The 14,728-nt window shown below is 44.3% G+C and overlaps 1 protein-coding gene and 1 pseudogene across 5 annotated transcripts in view; one reads left to right on the top strand and one right to left on the bottom strand.

Moving 5' to 3' along the window:
• MPHOSPH9 (M-phase phosphoprotein 9) overlaps window positions 1-14,728 on the bottom strand; it is a 38,924-nt gene that overhangs the window by 10,123 nt on the left and 14,073 nt on the right. For 4 of the 5 annotated variants that reach the window (XM_014464985.2, XM_014464989.2, XM_014464986.2 and 1 more), the window contains exons 10-16: window positions 14,162-14,622; window positions 13,678-13,833; window positions 11,620-11,707; window positions 9,558-9,773; window positions 5,635-5,682; window positions 4,691-4,755; window positions 2,304-2,405 (exon numbers count right to left, since the gene is read on the bottom strand). In XM_014464985.2, coding sequence (XP_014320471.1) covers window positions 2,304-2,405; window positions 4,691-4,755; window positions 5,635-5,682; window positions 9,558-9,773; window positions 11,620-11,707; window positions 13,678-13,833; window positions 14,162-14,622 — 1,136 coding nt within the window. The remainder of the gene's footprint in view (window positions 1-2,303; window positions 2,406-4,690; window positions 4,756-5,634; window positions 5,683-9,557; window positions 9,774-11,619; window positions 11,708-13,677; window positions 13,834-14,161; window positions 14,623-14,728) is intronic. The other variant, XM_023763179.1, reaches the window with a different exon arrangement.
• On the top strand, window positions 11,758-12,983 carry LOC102437828 (annotated as a pseudogene).

Raw genomic sequence — 14,728 nt, forward strand, 5'->3', positions numbered from 1 at the left:
CCATCATCTGCCTGTTTCTAGCCATAACCCCCAGCAAATAGCACAGTGCCTGGCACATGGCAAGTGCTCAATAAATAGTTGTGGAAGGAATGGAAGAATGAAATGCAGTGTGTCCACAATCCAGACCATGCCCCCAAGCCCCTGACTGACCTGATCCTGCACACTTTGCCAGATATGTGTGTGTGTGTGTGTGTGTGTGTGTATTATTGGTTTCAGAGAAAAAGGGAGAGAGGGAGAGAGAGAGAAACATCAATGACGAGAGAGAATCATTGATCACCCTGCCTCCTGCATGCCCCACACGAGGGATCGAGCCCACAATCCGGGCATGTGCCCTGACTGGGAATCAAACCGTGACCTCTTGGTTCATAGGTCCATGCTCAACCACTGAGCCATGCCAGCTGGGCATCAACTTTTAAATTAAAAAACATGTCAAACAATCTTAGAAGATTACAAAGAATACCATTAACAAGCACCCGCCCACATCAGTTTTAACAAATGCTAGCATCTTACCCTACTTGTTTGTAGTTGTAAAACATAGACACATGGTATGCTTGTATTTTTTAGGTTACATCCAAGTTACAATGCACACATCCCTGCAGGGCTGCTGTTTCTACTCAGCATCACCTTGGAGGTTTATCCATGTGATACAGAAGGCACTACCGTCTTACTTACCCACAGTGCGAATATACCACAAGCCACGCATCCTCCCTCCTGGTGGTGGGTGTGCTTCCCTCCTAATGGATTGCCCTTCAACAATGCTACAGTGAACAGGTGTAAGAATTCCTCTCGGGTAAACCTCTAAGAGTGGAACGTGGAGTTCGGGGTGTGCAGTCTCACTGGATGCTGACGAATCACCCCCTCTGGCTATACCAATGGTCAGCCCAGCCAGCAGTGCGGTTCCTGTTTCTTCACACCTTGGCCCAACTTCACCATGATTAGATCTGAAGGCTGGCTCGTCTGAGGGTGTGAGTGGCCTCCCATTGCTGTTCTCATTGGCATTTTTCGGATTACCAGTGAAATGAGCACCTTTTCATTTTTATTAGCCATTTAGGTTTCTTTTCTGTGAGCTGCTTGCTCATATCCTGTGATTGCTTTTCTACTGAGGAAGTTGTCTTTTTCTCATTGGTTTGTAGTTCTTTATATTCCGGATGCTAATTCTTTATTGGTTCCTATTCTCTTTAAAAATATAAACAATTTCCAGCCTGCAGACAGCACTCAGGCACCAACCATGCGCATTAGAAAACCTTGCTTCTTCACTTCATCTCACTCAGATTTTCAGAGCGGACACTCCAGATACAAGTGTGGTCCCCTGGTGCCTCTCCCGTCTCACTCTCCCCAAAGCTACTGTTTGTTCTCTCTCAATGTTCAATTTCAGTTATTTACATACTTTTTCTTTAATAATTCACTATGTTCTACCAGCAAAGATCTAGGAAAAGTTTCTCATTTGACAATTATGACTTACGTTAAAATTCACAATTTAACAATCTTTTTCAAGTACCATAGTTACAAAGTTATGATCTACTCATTAATACTATTTACCCCAAAATCATAAAAACCAATTCTAACATGGGAAACGTATTCTGTAAATGTATCAGCAAGACAATGCTGCCCTGACCGGCTTGGCTCAGTGGATAGAGCGTCGGCCTGCGGACTGAAAGGTCCCAGGTTCGATTCCGGTCAAGGGCATGTACCTGGGTTGCGGGCACATCCCCAGTGGGAGATGTGCAGGAGGCGGCTGATCGATGTATCTCTCTCATCGATGTTTCTAACTCTCTATCCCTCTCCCTTCCTCTCTGTAAAAAATCAATAAAATATATTTAAAAAAAAAAAAGACAATGCTGAGATGACAGCAAAGCTAATTTTGAAAAACTAAGAAGAAAAATGCACACAAGCTAATGAAAATCTACAGTCACAGGTCTCTCCACTAACGTGGGGAGAAAATACCTCGTCTTTTGGGGCTAAAAGACCGTTTGAGAGACTTCAGCCCAATGCCCTTGTTTCTACAGATGATAAAACTGGGCTCCAAAAAAATTCAGAGATTTGCCTAAGGTTACCCAGCTGGGCAGAGTGAAAAACAAGAACACCCTCCCCTCCTCGCTCCCAGCCTGACTCTCCTCCTTCCTCCTTCCAGGAAATGCCTCTGCAGGAGTTTGTGCGCTGGCTGGTAACGAGATGTTCTTACACATCTACATTCTCCGTGACATCAGCCCCGACATTCTCATGGTTCAGACAGAGGAGCTTCTGAGCTAGATGGAAGGGCGCACCTATTTCTAGCTTTGCAGAGATTAAACAAAGTGACTTACTTGGCACGGGAGGGTCCCGTGGGAGCTCTAGAATTATGACGAAGACTTAACATATTTTCATGCTCCACTTGCTTGACCTGAGCTTCAAGTTTTGAGATCGTTCTGATTCAAAGCAATGAAATAAATATAAGTACATTTCAACAAATTTAAACAGCTCAACTACAAATTACTGATTTAACAGATCCTTCTAGAAAAGGGGAGACAAAGGAGCTGCAAATCCATAAACCTTTTCCCAGTAAAATTCTACCGTTTAACTTTACAAAGCTGACAAAGTAAGGGAGAGTAAGTAGAAAGGAAAGTGCATTAAACTCTACAGAGGAGCACTCATCCTACAACTGAAGGAAAAGGAACAAAATAGATGGACTTAATCTAGCAAGTAAAAAAAAATTATAAATTTGACTATAGATCAAAACATACAACATATAAATTAAATATAAAATAAATTCAAATAAACTGCAATTCTAACATGTTTAATATGTATGCATCCAAGCACATGAAATATATATAGGTAACACTTCCACACAAGAGGAAGCAGGCTTAATTCCCAATAACAGAGCCATTAAAAAGAACTCCTAATTTTAAACTATGCACCTCATTGAATTTGTGCCATGTTCAGAATAAAAGCCTATTTTCAAGTTACCAGCAGAAAATGAGTACTGTGGCCAATTAATTGTCTTGAACATGTCTTGCAGTCTTTGTTCTTTTAAACTTTGCACATGTCCTCAACTGATCTTTTTTCTTTTTTTAATCCTCACCCAAGGATATTTTTCCATTGATTTTTAGAGAGAGTGGGAGAGAGGGGAAGACAGAGGGAAATATGTTTCTCTCACATTGATTGGTTGCCTCCTGCACATGCCCTGAGCAGGGCCTGGGCCAGGGAGGAGCCTGCAACGGAGGTACATGCCCTTGACCAGAATTGAACCCGGGATCCTTCAGTCCACAGGCCAATGCTCTTTTTTTTTTTCTTTTTTCTTAAATAACATATTTTGCTCAAGAGTTTTTATTTTTTATTTATTTTTATATATTTTTATTGATTTCAGAGTGGAAGGGAGACAGAAAGAGAGATAGAAACATCAATGATGAGAATCATTGATCAGCTGCCTTCTGCACGCCCCCTATTGGAGATCGAGCCCGCAACCCAGGCATGTGTCCTTGACTGGAATCGAACCTCAGACCCTTCAGTCCGCAGGCCGACACTCTATCCACTGAGCCAAACCAGCTAGGGCTGATCTTCTTTTTTAAGGTAAGAGTTCCTTACTTCTTTAAAAAAATTTTTATTGATTTTTAGAGATAGAGGAACGAGAGGAAGAGAGATAGAAACATCAATGATGAGAGAGAAACATCAATCACCTGCCTCCTGCACACCCCCTACTGGAGATCAAGCCCCAAACCCGGGCATGTGCCCAGACTGGGAATCGAACCAGCAACCTCTTGGTGCATGGGTCAAAGCTCAACCACTGAGCCACACCGGCCAGGCCTCATCTCATCTTTTAAACTCACATTCTTACCTTTCCCATTGCAAGGAAGGTTTGAAAGAACTTCAGATAAGGCCGCTAACACTGGAACTGAATGAGCAGAGAAAGCCAGACAGCGTTCCTGTCCTCCCTGCGGGAAGTCCTAAAGAGTGCAGTAAAAATCTCCAAATAAGGGACATTACTATCCCCAAATATAGAAACATGCTTAAAAGCCAATTAGAAATATGGAATCATTTGCCACTGGGACAATTTGACTCTATTCCTACCTAATTAAGCAAATCAGATCATGAATATAGTCCCCAAGACAGGTCTTTAAGAAAGTAGATGACCACAAATAGGTGGGAATGCTGTTTTTGGGGGAGCATAAAAATATTCAGAGAACTAGACTGCTTCTTAAAATTCTTTTCAATGTTTTAATATCATTTGGATGTTATCTATCCTGTGAAAATACATAATGTTTGGGGAAATGCGCACCTCTTAGGACCAACCACCGATATTTTCTAATCGTTTAAATATCTTCAGTTACCTCGGCCAGTGTGGCTTAGTGGTTGAGTGTCAACCTATGAATCAGGAGGTCACGGTTCGATTCCCAGTCAGGGCACATGCCCAGGATATGGGCTCCATCCCCGGTAGGGGGCGTGTAGGAGGCAGCCAATCCATGATTCTCTCTCCTATTGATGTTTCTCTCTCTCTCTCTCCATCTTTCTTCCTCTCTGAAATCAATTTTTTAAAAAAGTTTAAAAATCTTTGGCTAATATCAAATGTATTTCTATGTCAGAAAGATTAGGATAAGATCTAAAAATGCTTTCAAATCCTCAAGAAAAACTTTCTTTTCATCACTTTCAAATAGACACTTATTTAAGTGCTAAGAAAACAATTAGCAGTGTTTGATTAGTAAGACAATGCATTTACCTTTTCAAATCAGAAATCTGAGTCTGTGCATCAAGCAATTTGTTCTCGGTTGTATTTAATGTATCCTATGAAAATAAAGGAAAAGTTCAGAAAACTGAAGTTAAGTATTCAAATGTAGTCCTTTTATTTAAAAATGCAAAAATACAAAACTAACCTAAGGCTACACCAGAGAGCTACAAAGAAAATCAAGCAGATACTCAGCACATACGGCCTCCACCAAGCCACAGATAGAACTCCCGGAAGAGGATGGGTGAGTGGACGCTGGTTCACAGACAGCTGTGGGGCCGGGAGGGCCGTGTGCCCTGCTTGACTGGAAATGGTCCAGTGTTAAATGGACACATTTTAACCACAAACCTGACTGAAGTCTCAGTAAATGGCAAAAAAATCCCTGTGGTGATGATGTTTTCAAAGTACGGCCTGGCCCCTGACCCCCGGAATTCCTGGTGGCCGGGCTGGGCAGGCCTTTTCACTAACCTTGAATAATCTCAAGCTGCATTTTACGCAGCAGAAATACTGGGGTCCCCTTACAGCATCATTGTGGGTTTCACTGCATACAAATGGTAGTTTCCCAACAGAGCTTTAATCGAGAATTCAAACATAATAAGTTCAACCCCACAAAAAGCCAATGCTTTGAGAAACAAAACTTTATATTTAAATAGTATTAATTATTTGCATCTGCATGGTATCTTACACTTCTAAAAATTTCATCTCACCTCAAATGCAACAGCCATTCAATAAATATTTGTTAAATTAACAAATCCACCAGACTGTGAGTTACAGGGTAGATATCTAAAAGCAAGCCTACTGACCCAGAGAGGGCAAGTCAGTGCCAACAGCGATGGGGGACAGGGCAGGGGAGCAGGGGGGAGGCCAGGGCCCTTGGCTTCCAGTCCAGTGCTCTGCCTCCACCGCAGCCCAGAACATGAGCAATGAACCGCTATTACCTTCACTCTTTCGTGTTCTTTTCCCAGGGACTCATACTCTCCTAAAAGCTGCAGGAAAAACAAAGAATTGCACCAGAAAATTAAACATAATATCCACCAAAGGATATGCTGTAACAGTGGCTCCCAATGTGGGACACACGCCCCACAGGGGGGCAATTTCATTTTTAAGGGGGACAATTCGAGAATGAGTTATTAACAGTGATTTTTTTTTTGCATTTCTTATGATTCCAGGGGCCTCATATAGTGTGTGTGTGTGTGTGTGTGTGTGTGTGTACACACCCACACACACACACACACACACTAGTAAAAGGCTAAGCAACCATCCGACCGGTAGCTTTGACGTGCAATGACCACCAGGGGGCAGATGCTCAACACAGGAGCTGCTGAGCTGCGGTGCCTTGGCAGTGGTGGTTCTCAGGTGACGCACGCCGGGACCAGAGGGGAGGGAGCCTGATTCCGGGGAGCAACACCCGAGAACTGCCCTCTTGCAATCCGGGACCCCTGGGAGGATGCCAGAGAGCTGGTTTTGGCCCAATCTCTGCAGGCCAGGCCAAGGGACCCCATCTGCCGGAGGGAACCCCACTCACTATGCAGACACCCTTCGAGCTGCAGCACTGCCCAGGGAGGGACTGTGGGAGGTTGGCTCTAGGGCCCATCTCTCCCAGTCCCACCCCGCCAGCCACCTTCTAATTAATTTCCTTTCAATGTGCACAAATCCGTGCACTGGGGCACTAGTAAATATATATGGTGACATATTTATGCATTTCAGTTCTTTATTATGTCTTGAAACTTTATTTGCTATTTTTTCATAGCACTTCATATTATTGTTGAAACAAAACTGTTTTTATCAATTTCAGAGAGAGGAAGGGAGAGGGAGAGAGACAGAAACTTCAATGATGAGAGAGAATCATTGATCAGCTGCCTCCTAAACGCCCCATCCTGGGGATCGAGCCCACAACCCAGCCATGTACCCTTGACCAGAATCAAACCCGGGACCCTTTAGTCTGCAGGCCGACACTCTATCCACTGAGCCAAACCAGCCAGGGCCATATTATTATTGTCTTAACAATTTCTTAGTGATTTTTTCCTCAATACTTCAACTGTCCTTTCGTTCTTTTATTTCTCTCTTTCATGGATGCTTGTTTAGACCGAGTTAATGGCCTTTTAGGCTTCCTCCACGTGACTGGGAGTTCACTTTTTGAATAATAAGAATTATATGTCACAAGGGGGCACCAGGATTTTAGAGATGCTTAGGTGGGGCACAGCCAAAAAAAGGTTGGGAACCACTGCTCTATAAAGTAACTGCCCATACTCTTCAAAAATGCCAAGTCATACCCTCGCCAGTTTGGCTCAGTAGATAGAGGGTGGGCCTGCGGACTGAAGGGTCCCAGGTTTGATTCTGGTCAAGGGCTGGTACCTTGATTGCAGGCTCCTCCCCGGCCTGGGCCCTGGTCAGGGATTATGCAGGAGGCAACCAATCGATGTATTTCCCTCACATTGATATTTCTGTCTTTCCCTCTCTCTTCCACTCTCCCTAAAAATCAATGGGAAAATATCCTTGAATGAGGGTTAAAAAATGCCAAGTCACAACAGGGGAATGTTGACACACAGTTTCAGATCAAAGGAATTGAAAATCCAGGAGAAGTGAAGACAAGGCGTGGCCTGGGCTAGGAACACGGCCATGAGGAACAGTCGGACGCGAGTGCACCATCTGGATGTCTGCGTTGTGGTGACTGCTCTGTGGCTATGAATGAGAAGCCCTCGTTCTCAGGAAATACACCCCGAAAGCTAGAGGTAAAAGGCACGATGTCTATGACCTACTCTCCAATGCCCTGAGAGAAAAAAGATTATGTGTGCATGGCAAGTAGATATGGCAACATGTTAACATCGAATTCTAGGTGAAAGGAATGACAGTTCTTGCAAGTTTTCTGTAAGCTTAAATTTATTTCAAAATAAAAAGTAAAAAAAAAGTAGTATCAGTCAATACCCATTGATCAAAAGATTAAAGTGTATTTGCATTGTTCTGTCTCGAATTGCTGCATAGGATTCCTTGCTAAATTAGTTCCACAGAGTAAGATACCATCCTGAAAGTATATTATAATTAGGTAACTTATTTAAAAATAGCTATGTGAGCCTCCTGGTTAAAGAAGACAAATTTGTCACAGTTTCCTTTTTATCCTGGTCCCACTATTAACCATGGAGCCAGTAAAGAGAACCAGAGGTAACAGCGCAGGTGGCAGGTTTGAACGAAGCCGTAGCAGGGCCTGAGTAAGGGGAGCACATGGCAAGTAGGTGACCCCTTCCCAACCGTGGGGGCACAGACTGAATCCCCGATCAGTGGTGGACAGGGCGGAAGCACAGGGCAGACACACGGACCCGGCCACAGTCCTCGGGCAGAGTGGTCAGAGTCCAGGACCCTCCACGTCCCATACAGCAGCCGACCTCCAGCCCAGCCACTGGACACAGGTGACAAGAACAGAAGAAAATGCAACTCTGGAGCCCACGTCTGACAGGGAAGGAGAGGCGACGGACAGGGTGAAGAGAAAATGACTGAAGGGAGGGGAAGGAAGGCCTATTGCGCAAATCTTCGTGCAACGGGCCTCTAGTCTAACTATAAACAACAACACACATATTTCCAATTGAAGACATCACTGACTAGAAGCCATACCATTACTTTACTTACTACCAGAGGAAAAACGCTGCTGCCGATGAAAATGGACACTGGTGTAAAGCTGCCCAATTCCAGAGCCGTCACAACGGGAAAGAGAAGGCGCCTTAGCATCAGTTCAACATGTGAACCACATTGGGAGAGGGGTTTGCATTGGGAGCAAATGGTGTAAGAAAGCTAAACTGTAATGGTGCACAGAAGGAAGTCATATACTGTCTGATCTGACGGGAACAAGAAAGAATAATGTAAGTTTCCTATTTAGGAACATGGAGGAAAATACTGGAAGAAACAGCTAGAAGAGCTGATGGTAATGGCCTCCAGGGTAGGGAACTCCAAGGTACAGAGAGGGGGAAGGACTTGTTTTTCATTTCCAATTTCGCTACTTAAACCATTTATGTGTGTTTCGTGAAAATAAAATTTAAAACCAATTTGCAACAGCATGGATGGACCAGGAGAGCATTATGCTAAGCGAAATAAGTCAGTTGGAGAAAGATAAATATCACATGATCTCACTCATTTGTGGAATATAATGAACAACATAAACTGATGAACAAAAACAGATCCAAAGACAGAGAAGCATTGATCAGACTGTCAAACCTCAGAGGGAAGGCAGGGGAGGGTGGGGGTAAGGGGGACTTGTATGCATGCATATAAGCATTACCAATGGACAGACACCAGGGGGGGGTGAGGGCATGAGCTGGGGTGGGCGGGGGGAGATAAGGACACATATGTAATACCTTAATCAATAAAGAAAATAAAAAATAAATAAAAAAAGTAACAAGCATCAAACCTAAAGCTATCAGGATGAAGCTTTCCACAGTCAAAATACTTTTAGATTTTTTAGGTACCATGACAAGGAATATTAAGAAAAACTTAAGAGGGGAAAAACACACAACCTGAAACCTACTCCCACGTCAGTGCCACACAAATCCAATTTTAAGTGACATTAAATCCGAGTGAAGAAATTTAAGCAAACCCGTTCTCAATCTTTGCCCTGCCAGACACACAGATGCTGGTTTCAGACCGCTCCCAAGTGGGCCTGCCAGAGACAAAGGATGCGTGGGAGGGAGCGACAGCCTGGTCTCAGAGCTCACTTCCTGCTTCGAGAAAGACCCGCCCTACACCGTGGGAAGGTATATATTTGCAGCTACAGCAAAGTAATGTAAAATAAACTAAACATGGAAAAACTCTTAAGAGCTTGTAAAAGGGCAGAATCTAAAGTTACTTTAGCTGAGCACATCACCAAGTCACTTACATCTTGAAACATTTTGTTTTCCTGTTTCAGCCTGGCGTCTTTGTCATCTGAGAGTTTGTAGGCATTCTCAAACGCTTCCTCCAGATCCTGCAGCCTACACTTCAGTCGAATGATGGTGTTGTCTTTTTCTCTGTTACTTGTTCTCATTTCCTCGATGCGTTCTTGAAGAATTTTGGAGGCACTGCTGGCTGCACTGAGGCGTTCTCTGAAATCACTCTACAAAACAGACAGGACAATCAATTGTCTTTAATAAGAAATAGATGTCTCACCCGCCAGCGTAGCTCAGTGACTGAACGTCGACCTATGAACCAGGAGGTCACGGTTTGATTCCTGGTCAGGGCACATATGCCCAGATTGTGGGCTCAATCCCCAGTGTGAGGTATACGGGAGGCAGCCAAACAATGATTCTCTTTCATCATTAATGTTTCTATCTCTCTCTCCCTCTTCCTTTCTCTCTAAAATCTATTATTATATATATATATATATATATATATCACTAAAAAAATGGATGTTTCAATAGCAGCTAATAAACTGTGAGCATTAAAATATAAAATAATAAAGCAAAACATAAAATGGAAATCAGCAAATTTAATTTTTTATATATTTTTATTAATTTCAGAGAGAAAGGGAGAGGGGAAGAGATATAAACATCAATGAGACAGAACCATTGATCGGCTGCCTCCTGCATGCCCACCACTGGGATCAAGCCAGCAACCTGGGCATGTGCCCCAACCAGGAATGGAATCTGACCTCCTGGTACACAGGTCGATGCTCAACCACTGAGCCATGTTGGCTGGGCAGCAAATGTACTATTTTGCTATAGCCTGGGGTGGAGACCAGAATTATGCTACCATGAGTTGATCATAAAATGTGAACTGAAAACCACTGTTCAAGGCATTCGGATTTTAGGACTAACCTGTGGATCGCTTTAGTGAGGAAAATAACCACGGCTATTAGAGAAATGACTCTGAAAGTACAGCTGGAATTTGTTGTCCTACATTCACATTTAAAACTTAAAAAAAATGCATTCCTTACCCTATTCTCTCACTTACTAGGAAAATAAAATTCAATATGCATGTTACTATTCACTCAATCATTTCCTGAATATCCAGGAGGTGCTGTGCACTAGGGTGGCTAGAAATGAAGATTAACATGAAAGACAAGTTCTGACTTCATGAAGTTTAGAGTGTAGGAGGAGACACAGATAACTAAAAAACATCAAAACAAAGAAACAGTGTATAAAACGTAACTGACACTTTCCACCAAAACATTGTTTATAAGGCTATATGTAGAAGAACAGAACTTAGTACTATATAAAAAAAATTTATATAGTTAAAAGCAAAAGTTTACGCACTTCTTGTTATTTATATGAGAAAATGGAACCCTTGCCCTAACTGGTTTGGCTCAGTGGATAGAGCGTCAGCCTGCGGACTCAAGGGTCCCAGGTTCGATTCTGGTCAAGGGCATGTACCTTGATTGCGGGCACATCCCAGTAGGGAGTGTGCAGGAGGCAGCTGATCGATGTTTCTCTCTCATCGATGTTTCTAACTCTCTATCCCTCTCCCTTCCTCTCTGTAAAAAAAATCAATAAAATATATTTTTTTAAAAGAAAAAGAAAAGAAAAGAAAATGGAACCCTGAACAGGTGGCTCAGTTGGCTGGAGCGGGTCAGGGCACATACCCAGGTTGCGGGTTCGATCCCTGGTTGGGAGAGTACGGAAGACAACCAGTCGATGCTTCTCACATTGATATCTGTCTGTCTGTCTCTCTCTCTCTCTTTCTCTCTCCCACCCCTCCTCTCTCTAAGCATGTCCTTAGATGAGGATTTTTTAAAAAATAAGGCAGACCTAGCCTATTTGGCTCTGTGGATAAAGCATCGGCCTGCGGATGCCCTGGTTTTGGGACTTGATCCCCAGCAGGGGGCGTGCAGGAGGCAGCCAATCAATGATTCTCTTTCTTCATTGATATTTCTCTCTCTCTCCCTCTCCCTCCCTCTCTGAAAGCAATAAAAATATTTTTTTTTAAAAGACGCTAGAACAACAAAAAATAGAATACTTACTTACCACTTCTCTTTCTAGTAGGTTATTCTTATTTTCAAGTGTCCTCACACGGCTAGTGGCTTCATTCAGAGCACCATCTAATTGACCGCATCTAAGACCATAAATTGAAATGAAACAATTGGAAGGTCACGCCCTCTCCCTGACAAGTGTTCTATAAACCTAACCGACTCCCCAGTACAGCACGTAACAAACACCAGCTCTCCACGTCAGCCAAGACTCAGGATGCCGCGTTAGTAAAATGCACCTCAGTGACCTGACGGCAGCAGTGGCAGAGAAAATAAGGATGTAAAAAGACCCCTAAGAAAGATTAAGTCAACAACGCAAGACATGAACAGACACCTCCCTGCACACCCATGTTCACAGCCGCATCACTCACAGTACCAACAGGTGGAAGCAGCCCGTGCCCATCAGGGGATGGATGCAAAGCTATCCCCTTTCGACTCTTTGGTCCTGCCATCCTCCTGGTCCGACACCATGGGAGTGACCTGTGTGTCCCAGATGCCTGTGGCTGAGGGCAAGAGTGTCCAGCAGACCATGGAGCTCCTCACCCTGAAGTTGGAGGTGCTTGGGGCAGAGAAGCAAGGAACATTTTGTGTAGACTGTGAGACCTATCACACGGCTGCTTCTACCCTTGGCAGCCAAGGTCAGACGGGGAAGCTGATGTATGTGATGCACAATTCAGAATACCCTTTGAGCTGCTTCGCCCTCTTTGAGAATGGCCCTTGCCTTATTGCCGACACCAACTTTGATGTGCTCATAGTGAAGCTCAAGGGCTTCTTCCAGAGTGCCAAGGCCAGCAAGATTGAGACCCGGGGCACCCGTTACCAGGACTGTGACTTCCTAGTGAAGGTGGGCACGGTCACAATGGGGCCCAGTGCCCGAGGCATCTCTGTGGAGGTGGAATATGGCCGTGTGTGGTAGCTAGTGACTGCTGGAGCCTGCTGCTCGAATTCCTACAGAGTTTTCTAGGCAGCCACACACCCGGGGCTCCCGCAGTTTGGCAACAGACACGACACAGACTACGGCCCAGCAGATACCATGGTCCAGTACATGGAACTCTTCAACAAGATTCGCAAGCAGCAGCAGGTGCCAGTGGCTGGGATTCGTTAGTGACTGGCAGCTGCATGGTTGAGCTCCGTCACCAAGGGACTCCACAGGAGGCGCAGGTGCTACACCCTCAGGGCTCTGGGCCCCAGAAACCCAGGGTGGACATGGAGGCTTCTCTCCTTCTCCAGTTCCCAGCTGTGGCTTTTGTTCTGGGGCTCCGGACCCCCTCCCCTGACCCTCACACACAGTCCCCTGACAGCTGTTTCACTCCCTGCCTTACTGGACTTGGCCTGTCCTCCAGAACGGTGATTATGAAGAGTGAAAAAAAAATAAAAATAAAAAAGCTATCCCTAGTACGGGGCCATTCTCCCGTGTTCCTACAGCTGTTTTAACAGGGTAACTGTCTGGGTACAAAAAAAGGTGGCGCACTGCCCAAGGGCACTAGCCATCACTTTCTCATCAGGGATCCATGTGTAGCACTCATCTCCCATAAATGACATTCCTTGACACACACAAGGTCTGCTCAACTGTTTCAGCATTCAGCTCACAGGAAGTACCTACGTGCATGTCAGTTATTAGTGTGTTCTAAGAAGCTGGTTCAAATCTGTAAAAATAATTACTTAGGAAAACGTGTTTTTGGTATTAAAATTTTCAAATCTGCCCAGCCAGTGTGGTTCAGTGGTTGAACATTGACCCATGAGCCAAGAGATCACTGGTTTGATTCCAGGTCAGGGCACATGCCCAGTTTCGGGCTCAATCCCCAGTAGGGGGTGTGTAAGAGGCAGCCAATTGATGATTCTCTCTCATCAGTGAAGTTTCGATTTCTCTCTCCCTCTCCCTTTCTCTCTGAAATCAATAAAAATTTTTAAAAAAATTTCAAATCTGAGGCACATGATTTAGAAGTGATTTATCGTCACCATATATTATACTTTGAGGAAAATAATATATCCAACTTGGAGAAGCACTAACAGTTAAATTATATTTTTAAAACTATAGTTAAGCTTTAAGTTTTACCTGTCTACAAGAATTTGATTGGTTTTCTTCCAATCTTCAACTGCAGAAATTTCTTTTGCCTCCAGCTTCTGTTTCAAGCTACTTATTTCTGACTCATAATAAGCTCGAAGATCTGCTATGTGCCGGGCCTGCTTTTCCTTCAGGTTCTGCCTGACGCTGTCGGCAGGAGGGAAAGGCTTGTTAGGAGAGTGTCTCCTCACTCTCTGCCCCAAAAGAACAGTCCTTCTCATGAGCAAAAACACAGCCTTTTCCCTTTGCACTCAGAAAATATAAATAGACAATACGCAAGTTAACCACCAACAAAGTAAAGAAGAAAACAGACATGGATTATTTAATTCTTAGATGGTCTACCTTAAAAATGCTATCTCTGTTTTTAACTTAAGGTTTTATACATTACTGAAATTCAATAAAAACCACTTTCATCATTTAAGCAGACACCACAGAAAATCGATTAGTATTACAGGCCATCCACTGAAATACATACTTAGACAATAGCACAGGATCTTCCAGGGAAGTCAATGAAATGCATTCTGGGACACTGTTGGCTGTACCTGGAAGCTGGGACTGACTGACTGAGGCTGCAGTTACCATGACAGTGTTTTCTTCTTCCACGGTGTTGACCGAGAGGTCGTTACTAGTGACAGTATAGACTGAGGGGAACGTGGAGCTGGTCCTGCTTTCGTTTGGGAAGGCGTGATTTTTCCAAGAGGCCGCTGTTGAGGCTTTTGCACGTGAGGGGCACTTGGGGAACCCGGACAACTGAGAGGTGGCATTGCTTGCTTGCGAGAAGGAGTCCATGTCAGAGCGACTGGACACACTGGGCTCCAGAACAGAGTCTGGCGAGAAGGAGATCCTGTCCTGGAGGGCGTTTAGAAAGCCCGGCGGCTGAGTCCCCACCGTCTGCTCACTTGGCTTCATGTGTAACGTTGGGTCCAGAGTCAGCACCTGGAAATAGGCAGACAGCGTGGTTCTCCCTCCGCACGGGCTGCTGTGGAGGTGAGCAGCCAGGCCTCCCGGGGAAACGCGCTAAAGCCCAGGGAGGGTCGGAAGC

This window comes from Myotis lucifugus, unplaced genomic scaffold, assembly GCF_000147115.1.
Source record: "Myotis lucifugus unplaced genomic scaffold, Myoluc2.0 scaffold_276, whole genome shotgun sequence".
Taxonomy (NCBI): domain Eukaryota; kingdom Metazoa; phylum Chordata; class Mammalia; order Chiroptera; family Vespertilionidae; genus Myotis; species Myotis lucifugus.